The sequence below is a fragment of the Hippopotamus amphibius genome, chromosome 12, assembly GCF_030028045.1.
Source record: "Hippopotamus amphibius kiboko isolate mHipAmp2 chromosome 12, mHipAmp2.hap2, whole genome shotgun sequence".
Lineage (NCBI taxonomy): Eukaryota > Metazoa > Chordata > Mammalia > Artiodactyla > Hippopotamidae > Hippopotamus > Hippopotamus amphibius.
Window position 1 is genome coordinate 96,247,230 of NC_080197.1, and position 14,515 is coordinate 96,261,744.

Genomic DNA, 14,515 nt, shown 5'->3' on the forward strand with positions numbered 1-14,515 from the left:
TTTATTATTGACAGAATTAAGACACAAGATATATGACTGTTTATCATGAAGGTATCATAGTATAGTGGAAAGAAGAGATTTGAGACTTGCTTCAACAGCACATGAATTGCTTTATTTAAGCACTAATATCCGTTTAGCCAGTGCCTCAGCAATTGTACAGTGTTATTGTGGGGATCAAATGAGCTAGTAGCTGTGAACATACTTATAAACTCTTAAATGTTCCTAGGAATTGTTTGCTGTTATCTCCAGAAAAATCTTAGGTTAGGTCTCTGTCCTGCCTAAAGCTGGCAATAAAAATCACCCCCATGTTCAACTATCTGAATTTTCCAGGTAAGAAGTTAATATAGTTTGCTAATGAGATGGCTTTGCCTAAGACTAACCTTCCCTGACGATAACCATTATGTCGTAGCAGAATAAAACAACAACAACAACAACAACAAAAAACACCTGTTTAGAACATTGGAGAGTTCCAGCACCAAGGAACTGAAGGGGGATTTGATCCTTGAAGGGAACGTGAGATCTACACCTATGACTTTTTCTCTGAGGGCAGCCATCAGTTCACGATGCTGGGCAGTGAGAATTTAAGCAGGAAACTGCAGTTTTATTGGCTTGTGGTATTAGTGGCTAGAGTTTGGGATGGCCAGAGCAGCTGAAATTTGAGGGGGAAAATCCAGGAAAAGAATGACCCATAGAGACATTTGTAGAGACATGGATGGACCTAGAGACTGTCGTACAGAGTGAAGTAAGTCAGAAAGAGAAAAACAAATATCGTATATTAACACATATGCGGACTATAGAAAAATGGTGCAAATCAACCGGTTTGCAAGGCAGAAATAGAGACACAGATGTGGAGAACAAACATATGGACACCAAGTGGGGAAAGTGAGGGGGGTTGGGGTGGGATGAATTGGGAGATTGGGATTGCCATATATACATTACTAATAAGAAAAAAAATATCCAATTGAACACTTTGGATATATGCAGTTTAGTGTATGTCAGTTGTATGTCAGTAAAAATTCTTAAAGAAAACAAAGCAAAACAAACAAACAAAAAGAAAGAAAGAATGACCCATAGAGGAGGAAGCCCCCAAATCTGAATACTAATTTGCTACAGATGTTTTATAGATCCCTGAACTGTGACTATTACAGGGGAGAGTCCATGGAGCCTGCACAAAGCATTAGTTAGAAGATGGTGAAAGATGAGAGAGATTTTATTTCCTGCCCATGGGAGGAAGGACATATTTGGGATTTGAAACCTGCCAGTTTAGAGGGGCCCACAGCTTGAGCTTTCCATTGAAATCCTAGAAGCACCAGCCTTAGGAGTAGACTTGTTGCATGATTAAGGAATTTCCCTTAAGACCAAGCCAAAACTGGAAACAGATTTACACTAACCAAGTGTAAAACCAAGCTTCCACAGATATAAGGTGCCTAATAAAAAAGTCAGTGTTCTTCAGAAGAGAACAAAATCTAGAGTCTCCAGAGTTTATCCACAATACTCAAAACACATTAAAAATTATTAGACATGTGAATAAACAGAAAATGTGACCCATGATTGAAAGAAAAATTGGTCAATATGGACAAACCCCAAGATTATGCTTATAAAAATGTTTTCAAATAATCTAAAATTAGGACAGTTTGTCACCACTAGACCTCCTGCAATATAAGAAATGCTAAGGAAAATTTTCAGACTGAAGGGAAATGACACGAGTTGAAAGCTCATCCGCAGTAGGGAGGAAGAGTAGTGGCTGTCATAAGAGGCCAAATATAAAGGACTTTGTTTTTTTCTTCTCTTAAGTTTTTGAAAGATGTATGACTGTTTACATTTAAATTTATTGCGCAGTTTATAATGTATGTAAGTTACAAAATATATGATGACAATAGCAAAAAAATTGGAATCAGTAAATGGAATTATACATATTTATGAAGAGTTATAATATTATCTCTAGGTAGACTGATAAGCTAAGACATGTTTTATCCCTAGAAAAACCACTAAAGTAGATTACAAAAAGATACAGCTAAGAAACCATTATAAAAATTAAAATGAAATACTTAAAATATTTGGGTAATCTGAACAAAGGCAAGAAAAGAATAAATAGCAGATGGGACAAATAGAAAGCAAATAACAAAGTGGTAGACTTAAAATCCAATTATTCAATAGTTGCATTAAATGTAAAGAATTATCATTGTGTACAAAAAGCATGATACAGATTTATGTTGTATAAAAAGAGATACACTTTAAGTAAAATGCCATAGACAGGTTAAAAGTGAAAGGATGGCAAAAGATAGACTGTGTAAACAGGAAGTATAAGAAAAACTTGCATGGCTATATTAATAATCATAGACTTTAAGACAAGTGGATGAATGGATAAAGAAGATGTGGTACATATATACAATGGAATATTACTCAGCTGTAAAAAGGAACGAAATTGGGACATTTGTAGAGACATGGATGGACCTAGAGACTGTCATACAGAGTGAAGTGAGTCAGAAAGAGAAAAACAAATATCATTTATTAACACATATATGCGGAATATAGAAAAATGATACAGATCAACCGGTTTGCAAGGCAGAAATAGGAGACAGATGTAGTGAACAAACATATGGACACCAAGTGGGGAAAGCAGGGTGGGGGTGGGGTGAATTGGGAGATTGGGATTGCCATATATACATTACTAATAAGAAAAAAAATGTCAAATTGTACACTCTAAATATATGCAGTTTATTATATGTCAGTGGTATCTCAATAAAAGTTCTTAAAAAAAAGAATGATATACACAAAATAAAAAGAAAGAAAGGAAGAAAAAAAAGGCAAGTGGGGTTACTAGAGATGAAGAGGGACATTACATAATGAGTCAATTCATCAGAATTAAAAATGATAAAGAATGTATAGTTTACTTAAATGCATAAACAAAAATTAGTAGGTTGTGGTCATACGACATTGTGAATGTACTTAATGCTACAGAGCTATACAGTTAAATATGATTAAAATGGGGATTTTGTTTTGTATATTTTATCACAGTTTAAAAATTACATAACTCAAGAAAGAAATAGACAAATTCAGGCCCATATTTGGAGAATTTTTAACTCTTTTGTTAGCAACTAATAGGACAACTAGACAAAAAATAAGTTTGTAAAAAAACTGGAAAACACTCTTAATTGCCTGGCCTTAATTGACATTTATGGACGGCTACACCCAACAGCTGCAGTGTACACATTCTTTTTCAAATTCACATCAGACATTCTGTAAAATTCACCATATCCTGAATCATAAAATAAATGTTAATAAATTAAATAAATGACTCAAAGAATATGTCCTTTAACCACGGCAGAATTGAATTAGACATCAATAAAATAGCCACAAAAGCTTCAAATATTTGGACATTAAAGCAGCGTGTTCTAAATAACTCATGGATCTAAGGAGATGTCAGAAGGAAAATTAGAGAACAGTTTTGAGTTCAAAGAAAATAAAATATATCAAAATTTGTAGAACGCAGCTTCAGCTGTGCTTAGAGCATAATATATAGCTAAAGTGATTTTATTAGAGAAGTCGAATGATCTGTTTCATGTTAAGCTAGAAAAATATGAGCATATTAAAACCAAATAAAACAAAAGGCATTAAATAATAAAGATAGAAGACAATGGAATACAAAGCAGACAAACAATAGAAAAAATAAACAATGTTTGTTCTTTGGAATTAATATAATTGGTAAACTGATTGTGACTGATTTAAAAAGATAAAGCACAAATTATCAATATCAAGAGTAAAAGCACATCATTTCTATGGACATAATGATGATAGGGAATACTTTGAACAACTTTGTGCCAGGAAAGTCAACAAATTAGATGGAATGGGCATATTGCTTGAAAATCACAACTTTACTAAAAACCAACACAAGGTAAAATGGAAAAATCTGAATATTCCTATATTTACTAAGTTGAGTCATTACTAGTAACCTACCTGCAAAGGTAACTCCAGGCCCAGATGGTTTCACTGGTGATTTCTATAAACATTTAAGGAAGAAATAGCTCCAAGCTTAAACATAACTTTAAGAAAATAGAGGTAAAAGGAATACTTCCCAGCTGGACTTTAAGGCCAGCATAACTAATATTGTGGCTTTTTTTTTTCTTCTGAAATTAGTCATGCATCATTTAATTATCCAGCTTTTTAAGTACATTCAGTAGTGACATATTAGAGTCTCAATAATTATAAGTACATGTTAAATATTAAAGTATATCATAACAGACTCCAATAAATTTTATGTTAGATATTAGGCTCCTTTGAAATTGGCACTGAAGATACTTTACATAATTTTGTTTCTGTCCTTCTGAGACTGTTAAAGACCAGCAGTGGCCTGGATAGGCTGTACCTTTGGTATTAAAGGAGATTCCCATTCACTTGGAAAGACAGTGGATCGAATTCATGGCTTGGTGGTTCTGAAAGTGGCTTAAGTTGTTACAATCGAAGAAAATTCTAGACACAGATTGAAAGAATCTTTAAAATATGAGTAAAATCAAACCCAATAATATATGAAAGAATAGTAACCCTTTTATATAAACTGACCAAGATAGTTTTCCCAGAAAAGTGAGGTTGTTTATCATACGAAAATTAATTTGTACAAGTCATCATGTTGAAGTTATTTAAAGGAGGAAAATCTAAATGATCAATCTCGACATATGCAGGAAAACATTTGACAGAATGACATTTATTTATGATAAAACCTTTCTGCACACTAGAATGGAAGAGCACTTCTTGAATTCAATAAAAGACATCTACAAACAAACCTGCAGCCAACTTTATACTTAATGGGGAAAGCCTGAATGCTTTCTCTTATGATGTAATTCAAGACAAAGGTGTCCACTATCACCACTTACATTCATTCAGATTCATTGAAATGGACAAGTTGATTCTAAAATTTTTACAGAAAAATAAAGGACCTAGAATTGCCAAAACCATCTTGAATAACAAGTTGGATGATTCACTGTCTGATTTGAAGACTTACTATAAAGCTAAAGTAATCAATGACAGACTGGTAAGGATTGATAAATGGATCAGTGGATTAGAAAGAATGGATGTATCTCAAAAACATGATTGAAAGAAGCTAGACACAAAAGAGTATGGTCTCTGTGGTTCCATATGAAGTTCATCAACATGCAAAATTATCTATGGGGACAGAAATTCGATCAGGGATTGTCTAAAGCAATGGGGATTGACTGGAAGGGGGGTAGGGTATGAGGGAACTTTCTGGGATGATGGAAATGTTATGTTTCTTGATTGGGATGGTAGTTACAAGGATATATACACAAATTCACAGAATGGTACACCTTGGATCTCATTTTATTGTAGGAAAATTTTACGTAAAAAAAGTTAATTTGAACCTTATGTTGGCTCTCTCCATTATGTTCCTTGTCTGCAATAGTCAGTGATAATTTAAATGTTGTTTCTGCCATGACACTTTTTATAATATCCTATGTTGAAATAACTTTTCTCCTTACTCTTACACTGTGCCAGTCTCAATTATAGCAATTACATAATCCTATATCGTTCCACGATTACTAGGTACAAGCTCCTTAAAGCAGGGGACTATCTCTTAATCATTTCTGTATCTCCAAAATCGCAAACTTAGAGCTTTGTGTATGGAAGATATGCAGAGTTTGAAAAAAGAGGGTGTGTACATAGGTATGATTGTGTGTGCATTATTTTCAGCACTAATACTGTGAATTTTGTACAAGTCAATGCATTTTGCCATGTTGTTTAATACTGTGTAATATCTCTGCAAATACCATGTTCATTTATTTAAGTAGAATCTAAGCTTATTTTATCAAAGCAAGTATATCTTGCTGCTTCTACTATGACCACAACACTAAATAACCACATACATAAGCCACTTGCCTTATGTACTGATACCATATTTCTTTGAGAGGTTTTCCCCTGTGTAGATAGAGTTAATATTTTCTTTGGCTTATATATATGTGTGTGTATATATATATATATATGTTTACATCTAGGGCTGTGATTTTTTTTTAACAGTTTACATAGGCTTATTTACTAGGTAATGCAAAAATTGCTCATTTGCTGGTGATGTATCACATCCCCTTTTTACTTAGAAGAATCCAACTTGGAACACTGATTTTTTTAAAAATTATGTACCCCCAGGTGTGTGTCTCCTGTTTGCTCTCTAGCTGCCATAAGATTTTCAAGTGTATCAGCCATTGATACACTTGATACTGATATTCTATATGGCCCTTAATGGCAGAGGAAAATTAACTTATTAGCCTGAGGTCTCAATTAGGCAGTATTTCCTTTTTAAAAAAATTTTTTTTTATTGGGGTATAATTCATTTATAATGTATTAGTTTCAGATGTACAGCAAAGTGAATCTGTTATACACATATCCACTCTTTTTTAGATTCTTTTGCCATATAGGCCATTACAGAGTATTGATTAGAGTTCCCTGTGCTATACAGTAAGTCCTTATTAGTTATCTGCTTTATATATAGTAGTGTTATGTGTCAATCCCAATCTACCAATTTATCCCTCTTCACCTCTTACCCCCGGGTAAGCATAAGTTTATTTTCTACACCTGTAACTCTATTTTGGTTTTGTAGATATGTTCATTTGTAGCCTTTTTTAGGCAGTATTTTCTTATTTTAATTTCTTATCTATTGAAAGGAATTTGTGAGTGATGAACAAAAATTTTAAAATATGTTATCAAGTAAGTTGTAACTATAGAAGGTAGTTAAATTCAGTGTTATCTTCTTGCATTTAAATTTTTTGCATTAAGTAGGAACGTATGTAAATCACAATTTATGTTTGGTGACTATTGAGTAATTATTTAATTATTGGTATTTAAAGGTGGCTGTTTCTTTTGTAAATCCAAGGATAGGGATCTCAGAGTAAATACATTACTCATGTGATAATTACTTAAAGTTTATGAAAAAACTCAAAATCCATAGGACTCTTGGGTAGCTCTTGGTATAAAGCTGAAGGACAGTGTTCTTGGATATGGTTTGAAGGGATTGGATTATGCCTTTTTAAGGGGAAACTCTTACTACCCTAAATAGTGTATAATAATAGATATCATTGGAAAGTTGCCGCTTGGGGAGATGTTTTCAGATTTATACAGTACTGCTCTGTCTCTGGTTAAGTTCTTTCATGATGCTCAATTTCTCAATGATTGTCTTAGAGTTTGGCACTTAACTCACATTCAGATGTCAGCTGGATAACATCTTAGATGACAAGTTCAGCCTTAGCTTTCTAAGCAAACAGTAAATCTTCAAAAAGTAACACATTCAAAGAATTTACTGATTCTAACTGCTAACCCTTTCTATTTTCAATGAAGTGTTTCAGGAAAAAAGGTTTACAGTTTATTTCATAGTTATATATGAAAGAATGCCAATTTGAAACTGTAGAGTTTTAAAGAATAAAGCATAGCATCTTAGTATATATGATACAGTAGTCCTCTAATTTGTTTGTGCTCTTAGAATGGGCTAACACTTTCTTGATTTCTAAATTAATAGCAAATAGATGTAAACAGAATGCAAGCTGGAAGATAGAGGATGGAGGTAAAACTATTGGAATAACAAATACAGATTTGTCATTTGATTTTTTTCAGGACAGTATTAGATATTATTAGAGAATATTGCTAAAAACCCTCCCCGTACCCAAGACAGTTTCAGAGATTGTGACTGAGCTCATCTTAGTGTTTTGAAAAATATCAATATTCTCTATGATTGGAAAAAATGTAACTTGAGGATTTGGTTTAAAAGTGTATACTTTTAACAACATGAGGTCTAGAGGCAGGTAAGGAAGTGATTATTGAACTGCACCTTAATGCTCTCATGGCCTATTAGGATAATTGGCTAAATGACTGCAGTGTCCAAAAAATCTTTACTGTGCTTCTCAGAGTGAAAATGTCTTCCTTTAGTAGAATTCAGCACCTCAGGAGCCATAAAACTAATTTTATATAATTTGTTTTAAGTATAATATTCTGTAATACAATTCCCTTAGCTATGATAGTCTTTCTGTTATAGCTTGACTTACAATTAAATCCATAAATCATATAGCTCTTACATTGCAAGGAATTGGCAACCTTTTCCCATCATTTGAGAATTTAAGGAGGAAAAAGAATAGAGGGGAGAAGAGAAGTAGAATGTGATGCAGGATACAACACCTCACTCCAGCACAGTTCCTTTTGGGGCGGCCTCTGGGAGGCAGACATTGGAAAACAAAAGGTAGAAAAAAGCAACTTTAGATCTATCACATCTGTCACATAAAACATTTTAAAAGGATCAAATGTCAAGTCAAAATTTCTTGCTCTCAATCATCTTTTAAATTATCTATTGTCTTATGATCCAAATTTTTCCTATATGAGAAGTTTACCTGTGTATGTTAAAGAAAAATGAAATCAAAATTCAATTTGGCACAGTGTTCAAAGTGAGCAGTACAAGTTTACCCTTACAAATGACATTTTCTTTTAACTAACAGTGAACTGTTTTCATAGAAACACTCTGGTGTTGAAAGGATCATAGGATATTCCATTTGCCACTAGCACTAGGTCAGTGTTGTTAAACCCAGTCTGCAGTTCCCCAGCGCAGTGGGTTCCTTGGTGCCAGGTGCTGTGCTGTGACAAGCAAGATTGGAGGGGACAGCACCCAGCAGCCCTTTGCATGGTTATTGCCGCAGGGCTTTACTGTATTTCACAGAGATGTGTGAACAGACTTCTAAAGCGATCCTTAAACGTCTTTAAACAAGAGACTAAGTTAAATTTATGCCCCCTTTTATCAGTTCTGCAGAATTATTATCAAGTAATCCTTAAACATTTATAATAGCTTGACTTACAATAAACATTTATTATAGAGAGCCTGGGGTGTAACTCTAGTTCCACCGCATGCTAGTTCTGTATCTTCTTTGTGCTTCATTTCTTTGTCTTTAAAATAGAAATAATAATGGTACCTACCTCATAGGATTGTTGCAGAGATAAATGAGTTAAGGTATTTTAATTCTTTTGAACAGCTCTTTCAGCACATAGTAACTAATGCTGTGTGTTAGCTATTACGTTTGCTGTTATTGTGATATGATCCAAGCTGAGTTTGTACTTCTGAGCAGATTGTCATGTCTATGGTACATAGTCATCACTACTGTGGAACTCCTAGAGATAAGTAACTGTGTTATCAGATAACCGTGTTATCATCAGCTCAGAGAAGGGCACTTATGAACTGCAAAATTCTGTCTTAAGTGGCCATCTCTTCAAGGATACTTGTCTTTCACTTCATAGGTGAGAGCAATATGATTCCTTTAAAAGGAGAATGATTGTAAATGCTCAGCTTTGTGTGAAGCACGGGCCATCTGAGGGCAGCAGCTCAGCAGGTGCGCTCAGCCGCAGTGGGGAGGGCTGGCCCCCAGGAATGCAGGTTGTCTGGTTTAGAGTTTCAGTTCCTGGCACTGGGAAGGCTTAACGGAGGTGAAGAAGCCCGGCTTGTCTCCTTTGTTGATAGCTGGCCCAAGCACACAATTTGAAAGTATTGTTTACTATTTGAGGGGCCTCCCCTTAGTTTTCTGGTAGGCAGGTGCTGGCACTGCTGGTTGTACCAGAAAATAGCTCATTTTTTATCTTCAGTTTGGAAAGTTTTAAAAGGTATCTTTCTGTGAGTGATCAGGATGTTAGAGAATATTCTGAACATTTTTAGAACTCGGGAAGGCTTGGCGCGTTTCCGTGAGTCAGCCTCCTTTCCCCTTCTGTCAGCTTGATGTGCTGTCTGGTCTCCAGAAGGTAAATGGCATTTGCCTTAAGGTGTGGACCTTGGGTGCTTATTGTTCACCTTCATCCCCTGGGTTTTTAAATCACTTCGATCCGTGGTTCTCAGCCTGGAGGGCACATTAGTACCACCTGGGGAGCTTTTAAGAAAATGGAATTCCCTGGGCTTGAAGCCCAGACCAGTGAATCAAAGTCCCTGGGGTGGGTGGGACCTGGACACTGGTGTGTTTTAAAAGCCTCCTGGGTGATTCTAATGTGCAGCCAGGGTTTAGAACCCTTGATGTGACTTATAATAATGAGCTCTCCCATGTCCATAGGAGGCTGCTTATCTGTTCGGGGATTGTCTGCCTGGCTTGTCAGTGTACTCTTGTCATTCATCTGGCTCCTGGTTTCCTTGGATTTAGAGGACTCTTGGCGAGTCTGTAATAGCACCTTAACTAGCTTATAGAGTTCCTCCTCTTTTAGTCTCATGTTAAAATCTTCATCAGTATCACAGCAAAGCAAACTCTTATTTATTCTTTTTATTCTTCAATATGTATATCACTGGAGGAACAGTTTTTCCTCAAGAAAGGAACTGGTTACTTCTGCCTACTAAAAGTTTGGGCGGATGATATAACTGGGATGGAAAAGTTGCATTGAATTGGTTGAGAGGGGAGAAGGTCGGGGAGGTAAAAACATTTTTGCTCAGCTTCCTCTTTGTGCTTAGGTACCAATAGAATGATTTCACTTAATTCTCCCAACAGCCCAATGAAATTGACACTGTCACCTGTGCGTTAAAATGTTACATAACTTGATCAGGGTTTTGTGGTTAACATGTCCAGAGTTGAGTGACCCAGGTCTGCTCCTACTCTTTCTCCATTACAAACCACAGTTACTTGATCTCTTGTGTATTTGGTCTCTACAAAGGCATGGTAATTTACTTCTATCAGAATAGTTTTATCATGAAAGATAATTAAAATAAAGTAAAATAAGCTCCTTTGTTTTACTTTTAGAAGAGAAATCTTAGACTGTAAATGTATAAAGTATGTTTTATCTTGACTAGTCTCTGAAAACAGGCTTTAATATCCTTAAAATTTGGCAATAGAGTGTGATTTTCTTACCCTAGTATTAAGGCATTGAAGTGTAAATGTCAGACCTAGACTCTTGGGACCTAGAGATTTCAGAAGGCTGGAAAGCTAAAGAATTCTGTCTTCTACAGCTCGCTTGAAAAAACAGGCTAATATGTATGTTTGCATTTTTCTTTTTGTCTTTTCCCTTTTCTTCCCTTGTTTTCTTTTAATTTAAAACTTATTATGTTCTGGGATTAAATAGTGCAAAGTATTATGTGAGCATCTTTGGGTCTAAAAATGATTCATTTTCTATATTCATTTCAGTGCTTCTTTGAAGTATTCAGTGCAGCCCTTTAGTCTTAATTCATCACTAAGGGGATTTGGAGAACAGACGGAAGCATCAAGAAAGGCATAGAGAAATGAAACATAAATGCTTTCATCTTTAGTACTTTCCTTATTTATTTCCTAATCCAATATATTTGGTTTCTACCTTTTTATTGCTTTTCTTTTAAATAATGTAGGATAACCTTTTCTCTTAAATTTTTTAAGAGAACACAACTGCATAGAAATGTCATTCATTTACAGCATTAAAACATACATATAAGTTACAGAATTGGTTATAGACGTTAACATCTTAGGGGAAAGAAGCCAGAAATATGCATATGTGAGCTGATCTATTTCTCATCAAATGAGTCTTCTTCAGAAGAAAAGGTCTGGTTATATCTAGAGTAACAAATAGTTTCATTGGAAAGAATTACTGTGTAAATAACTTTGCAGAGCTAAATGATCCAGTAGAGTTGCTGTATAAAATGTTACTATATGAGTGTGAAACAGTTATTTTCTGTTTAGTTTATATAGCTTATACAGTTTAGATATATATAGCTATTTTTGTATCATCTCATAAAACATTTACTAAATGCCTACTGTGCAAGATACTTTATAAGGTGCTATGCTGAAAACAAAGTTAAATATGCAATCCAGTGAAATAGGTAAATAATTTATTATAATGTAAGGTATAATGACAAATTAAGGTTAAGAAATGTTTGTAGGGGAGCAGAGGAAGCGGTGATTAAGTATTGGTGTAATTATCAAAACTCATGGATTAAAGTATAGAACATGTCTAAAAAGATGTTTCTGTAGGCCAAGTGATTCATTTAGTCATTCATTCATGAACACCTTGTTTACTTTCTTAAGCTTCGTTAACTTTTTCTCAGTATATTTGTAGCTACTGTTTGGCGTAGGAGGTACTCTTAATGCCCACATAGCAACTGTATTTTGTTTTTCTACTTTTTGGAATTAAAATGAAATTGCCTGGAAAATAATAGACTTATTCACAAGGTGTGTGTATGGAGTCTTCAGGACTGCTATACTTTTGGTTTATTTAGCGTAGCTTAAAAGTTAGAATAGCTTTGAAAAGTGTATTGCGTCAGGTGGATTCTCATTGATTTATGAATACCAGTGAATATGGGTTGTTATGTAATCAGGACCTGCCTTCTGAGCTCCACCCCTGTAAATCTGCCATGGAAAATATTCTGGCAACTTGGATCAATAGAAAACATCCAGGTGTCCTAGATTCATAGAAGCCACCAATTTAAAGAGAACTTGAAGTTTATGTAACCTAATTCAGTTTAAAAAGATTGAGGCCTAGAGATGTTAGGAAATTAGTCTGGTGGTCAGAATAATTTGGAGAAATCTTTAATATTGATATGCTCATATTGCTATTTTTGTTATCCCTCTGATGGATTTAAAGTGCTATGCTTACTGCTATTTAGAATTTTGCCAGTCATTAAGAATAAACATTTGAAGGAGATGACAAATAACTTAAAACAACGTAAGCAGCTTTTTCGTATTTCTAGTCATTTTAACAATGATTATTTGCATCTGACGTCATTTTTTTTTCTGCTGTTGGCTGCTGTGTGCTTTTCTAACTCTCCCTCCTCCCCCCTTTTTCGTTAAGTAAAGTGCTTTTTGTCTAAAAATGAATGATGCTTGATGGCAAAATGAAATCTAACTAATCATTTACAGAGAAGAAATAACTGTAAAGAAATAAATCTGGGCATTTATTTTAATGAAAAGTGTAACTTTTAAACAAATATCAGAGAGTTTTGTCTTAGCCCCATTTTTATATTGTAAATCACAGAATTATGTTAATATTAGATAGGAATGGTGATTATGGTGTTTTGCATGTTGTGTTTGGTTCAGAGTGCATATCCATAATGACCATGACTTTGTCCATTCTTTTTCATTGCAATTTGTGGGAGAGAGAAAGAAGAATCAGGTTTTTTTCATTTTTCAGTTTTTCTCTACAATATCAAAATATCTTTTTTTTTTTTTTCTGGTGACATATATATACACATATTGATGAAAAGAAAATCGTTCTAATTTTCACCATTATATGTTATTCCTAATGTGGTGAACACAAACCTTTTATTCAGACTCAGTGCTAATAAGACCACTTTTTACAACAATATATTGATTTCTTATTGCAGGTACATGCTGGGACTTGCAGCAATTCCAGCAGTTATACAGTTTTTTGGCTTTCTCTTTTTACCTGAAAGCCCTCGATGGCTTATTCAGAAAGGACAGACTCAGAAGGCCCGTAGAATTTTATCTCAGATGCGTGGTAACCAGACCATTGATGAGGAGTATGATAGCATCAAAAACAACATTGAAGAAGAAGAAAAAGAGGTTGGCTCAGGTATGTGGATTTTATACATATATGAATTTTAAAACTGCATAATAGTTTTGCTTACAAATTATATTCTTTTAGTGTTATTTAATGTCTCTAAATGATGAAGGGGCTTAACATGCATAACTAAAACAAAATAAATATATTTTAATTTTAAAAGCTATATAATAATGTTATAAAGGAATGAGAAAACACTCCCATAATGGCACTGTCCCTACATAATTACTATTTTTATTTTTGTAATTTCTTTTAAGTCAGATATTCTTGATATAGTTGTCATTTTGAGTGTGGGGACATTTTTCGTATATGTGTATATTTTACATATAAATATATGTAATGATAAATAAAAAAAAGTGTGAACTATTGCCAAAATAAATCACTGTAGTAAAATTAAATACCTTGTTTACATGTGTTACATTAATTTTCATACTAACTTTTATAAAGACTAAGAATACCTTCATATACTAGTTATGGAATAATTTTGTATCTCCCTGTTTTCCTTAAAACTTTGAGTTATCTAACCACAATTTCATCATGTCAGAAACCAAAAAAAGCAAGTGTCTGGTTAATTTATGTTGATGAATTTGTTTTCAGAGAAAAAATCATGTAGGGATTTAAAAATTCTCAGGCAGGATCTATAATCTTGACAGTCTGTTTTGGGTAAGCGATTTGCCAGATGTGAATGATGGGAAAAGGTAGATAATTTACAATTGCCTGCTGGATTCACATTCCCTAAAATTGTTCATTTTCTCTCAGCCTTCCTTCTGCCTCTATGCTAGCTGGTTGTTCAATGGAGATGCTTACTTATGTTAGTGAAATTATTTTGCACACCTGAGAAAATGCCGAACACACACACACACACACACACACACACACACACACACACACACACCCCTTTATTGATATATGTCATACACAAGTCTTGGAAGGTCTGTTCACTCATTTCTCTTACTATTTTTCAGTAGAGCTAAAGAAGCAATAGAATGAACACTCTGCGGAAACTGGCCACTGTGGTAGCCACACA

General features: G+C 34.3%; 1 protein-coding gene across 2 annotated transcripts in view; it reads left to right on the plus strand.

Moving 5' to 3' along the window:
- SLC2A13 (solute carrier family 2 member 13) overlaps positions 1–14,515 on the plus strand; it is a 409,059-nt gene that overhangs the window by 81,805 nt on the left and 312,739 nt on the right. For both annotated transcript variants that reach the window (XM_057701928.1, XM_057701929.1), the window contains exon 3: positions 13,292–13,500. In XM_057701928.1, the coding sequence (XP_057557911.1) occupies positions 13,292–13,500 (209 nt within the window). The remainder of the gene's footprint in view (positions 1–13,291; positions 13,501–14,515) is intronic.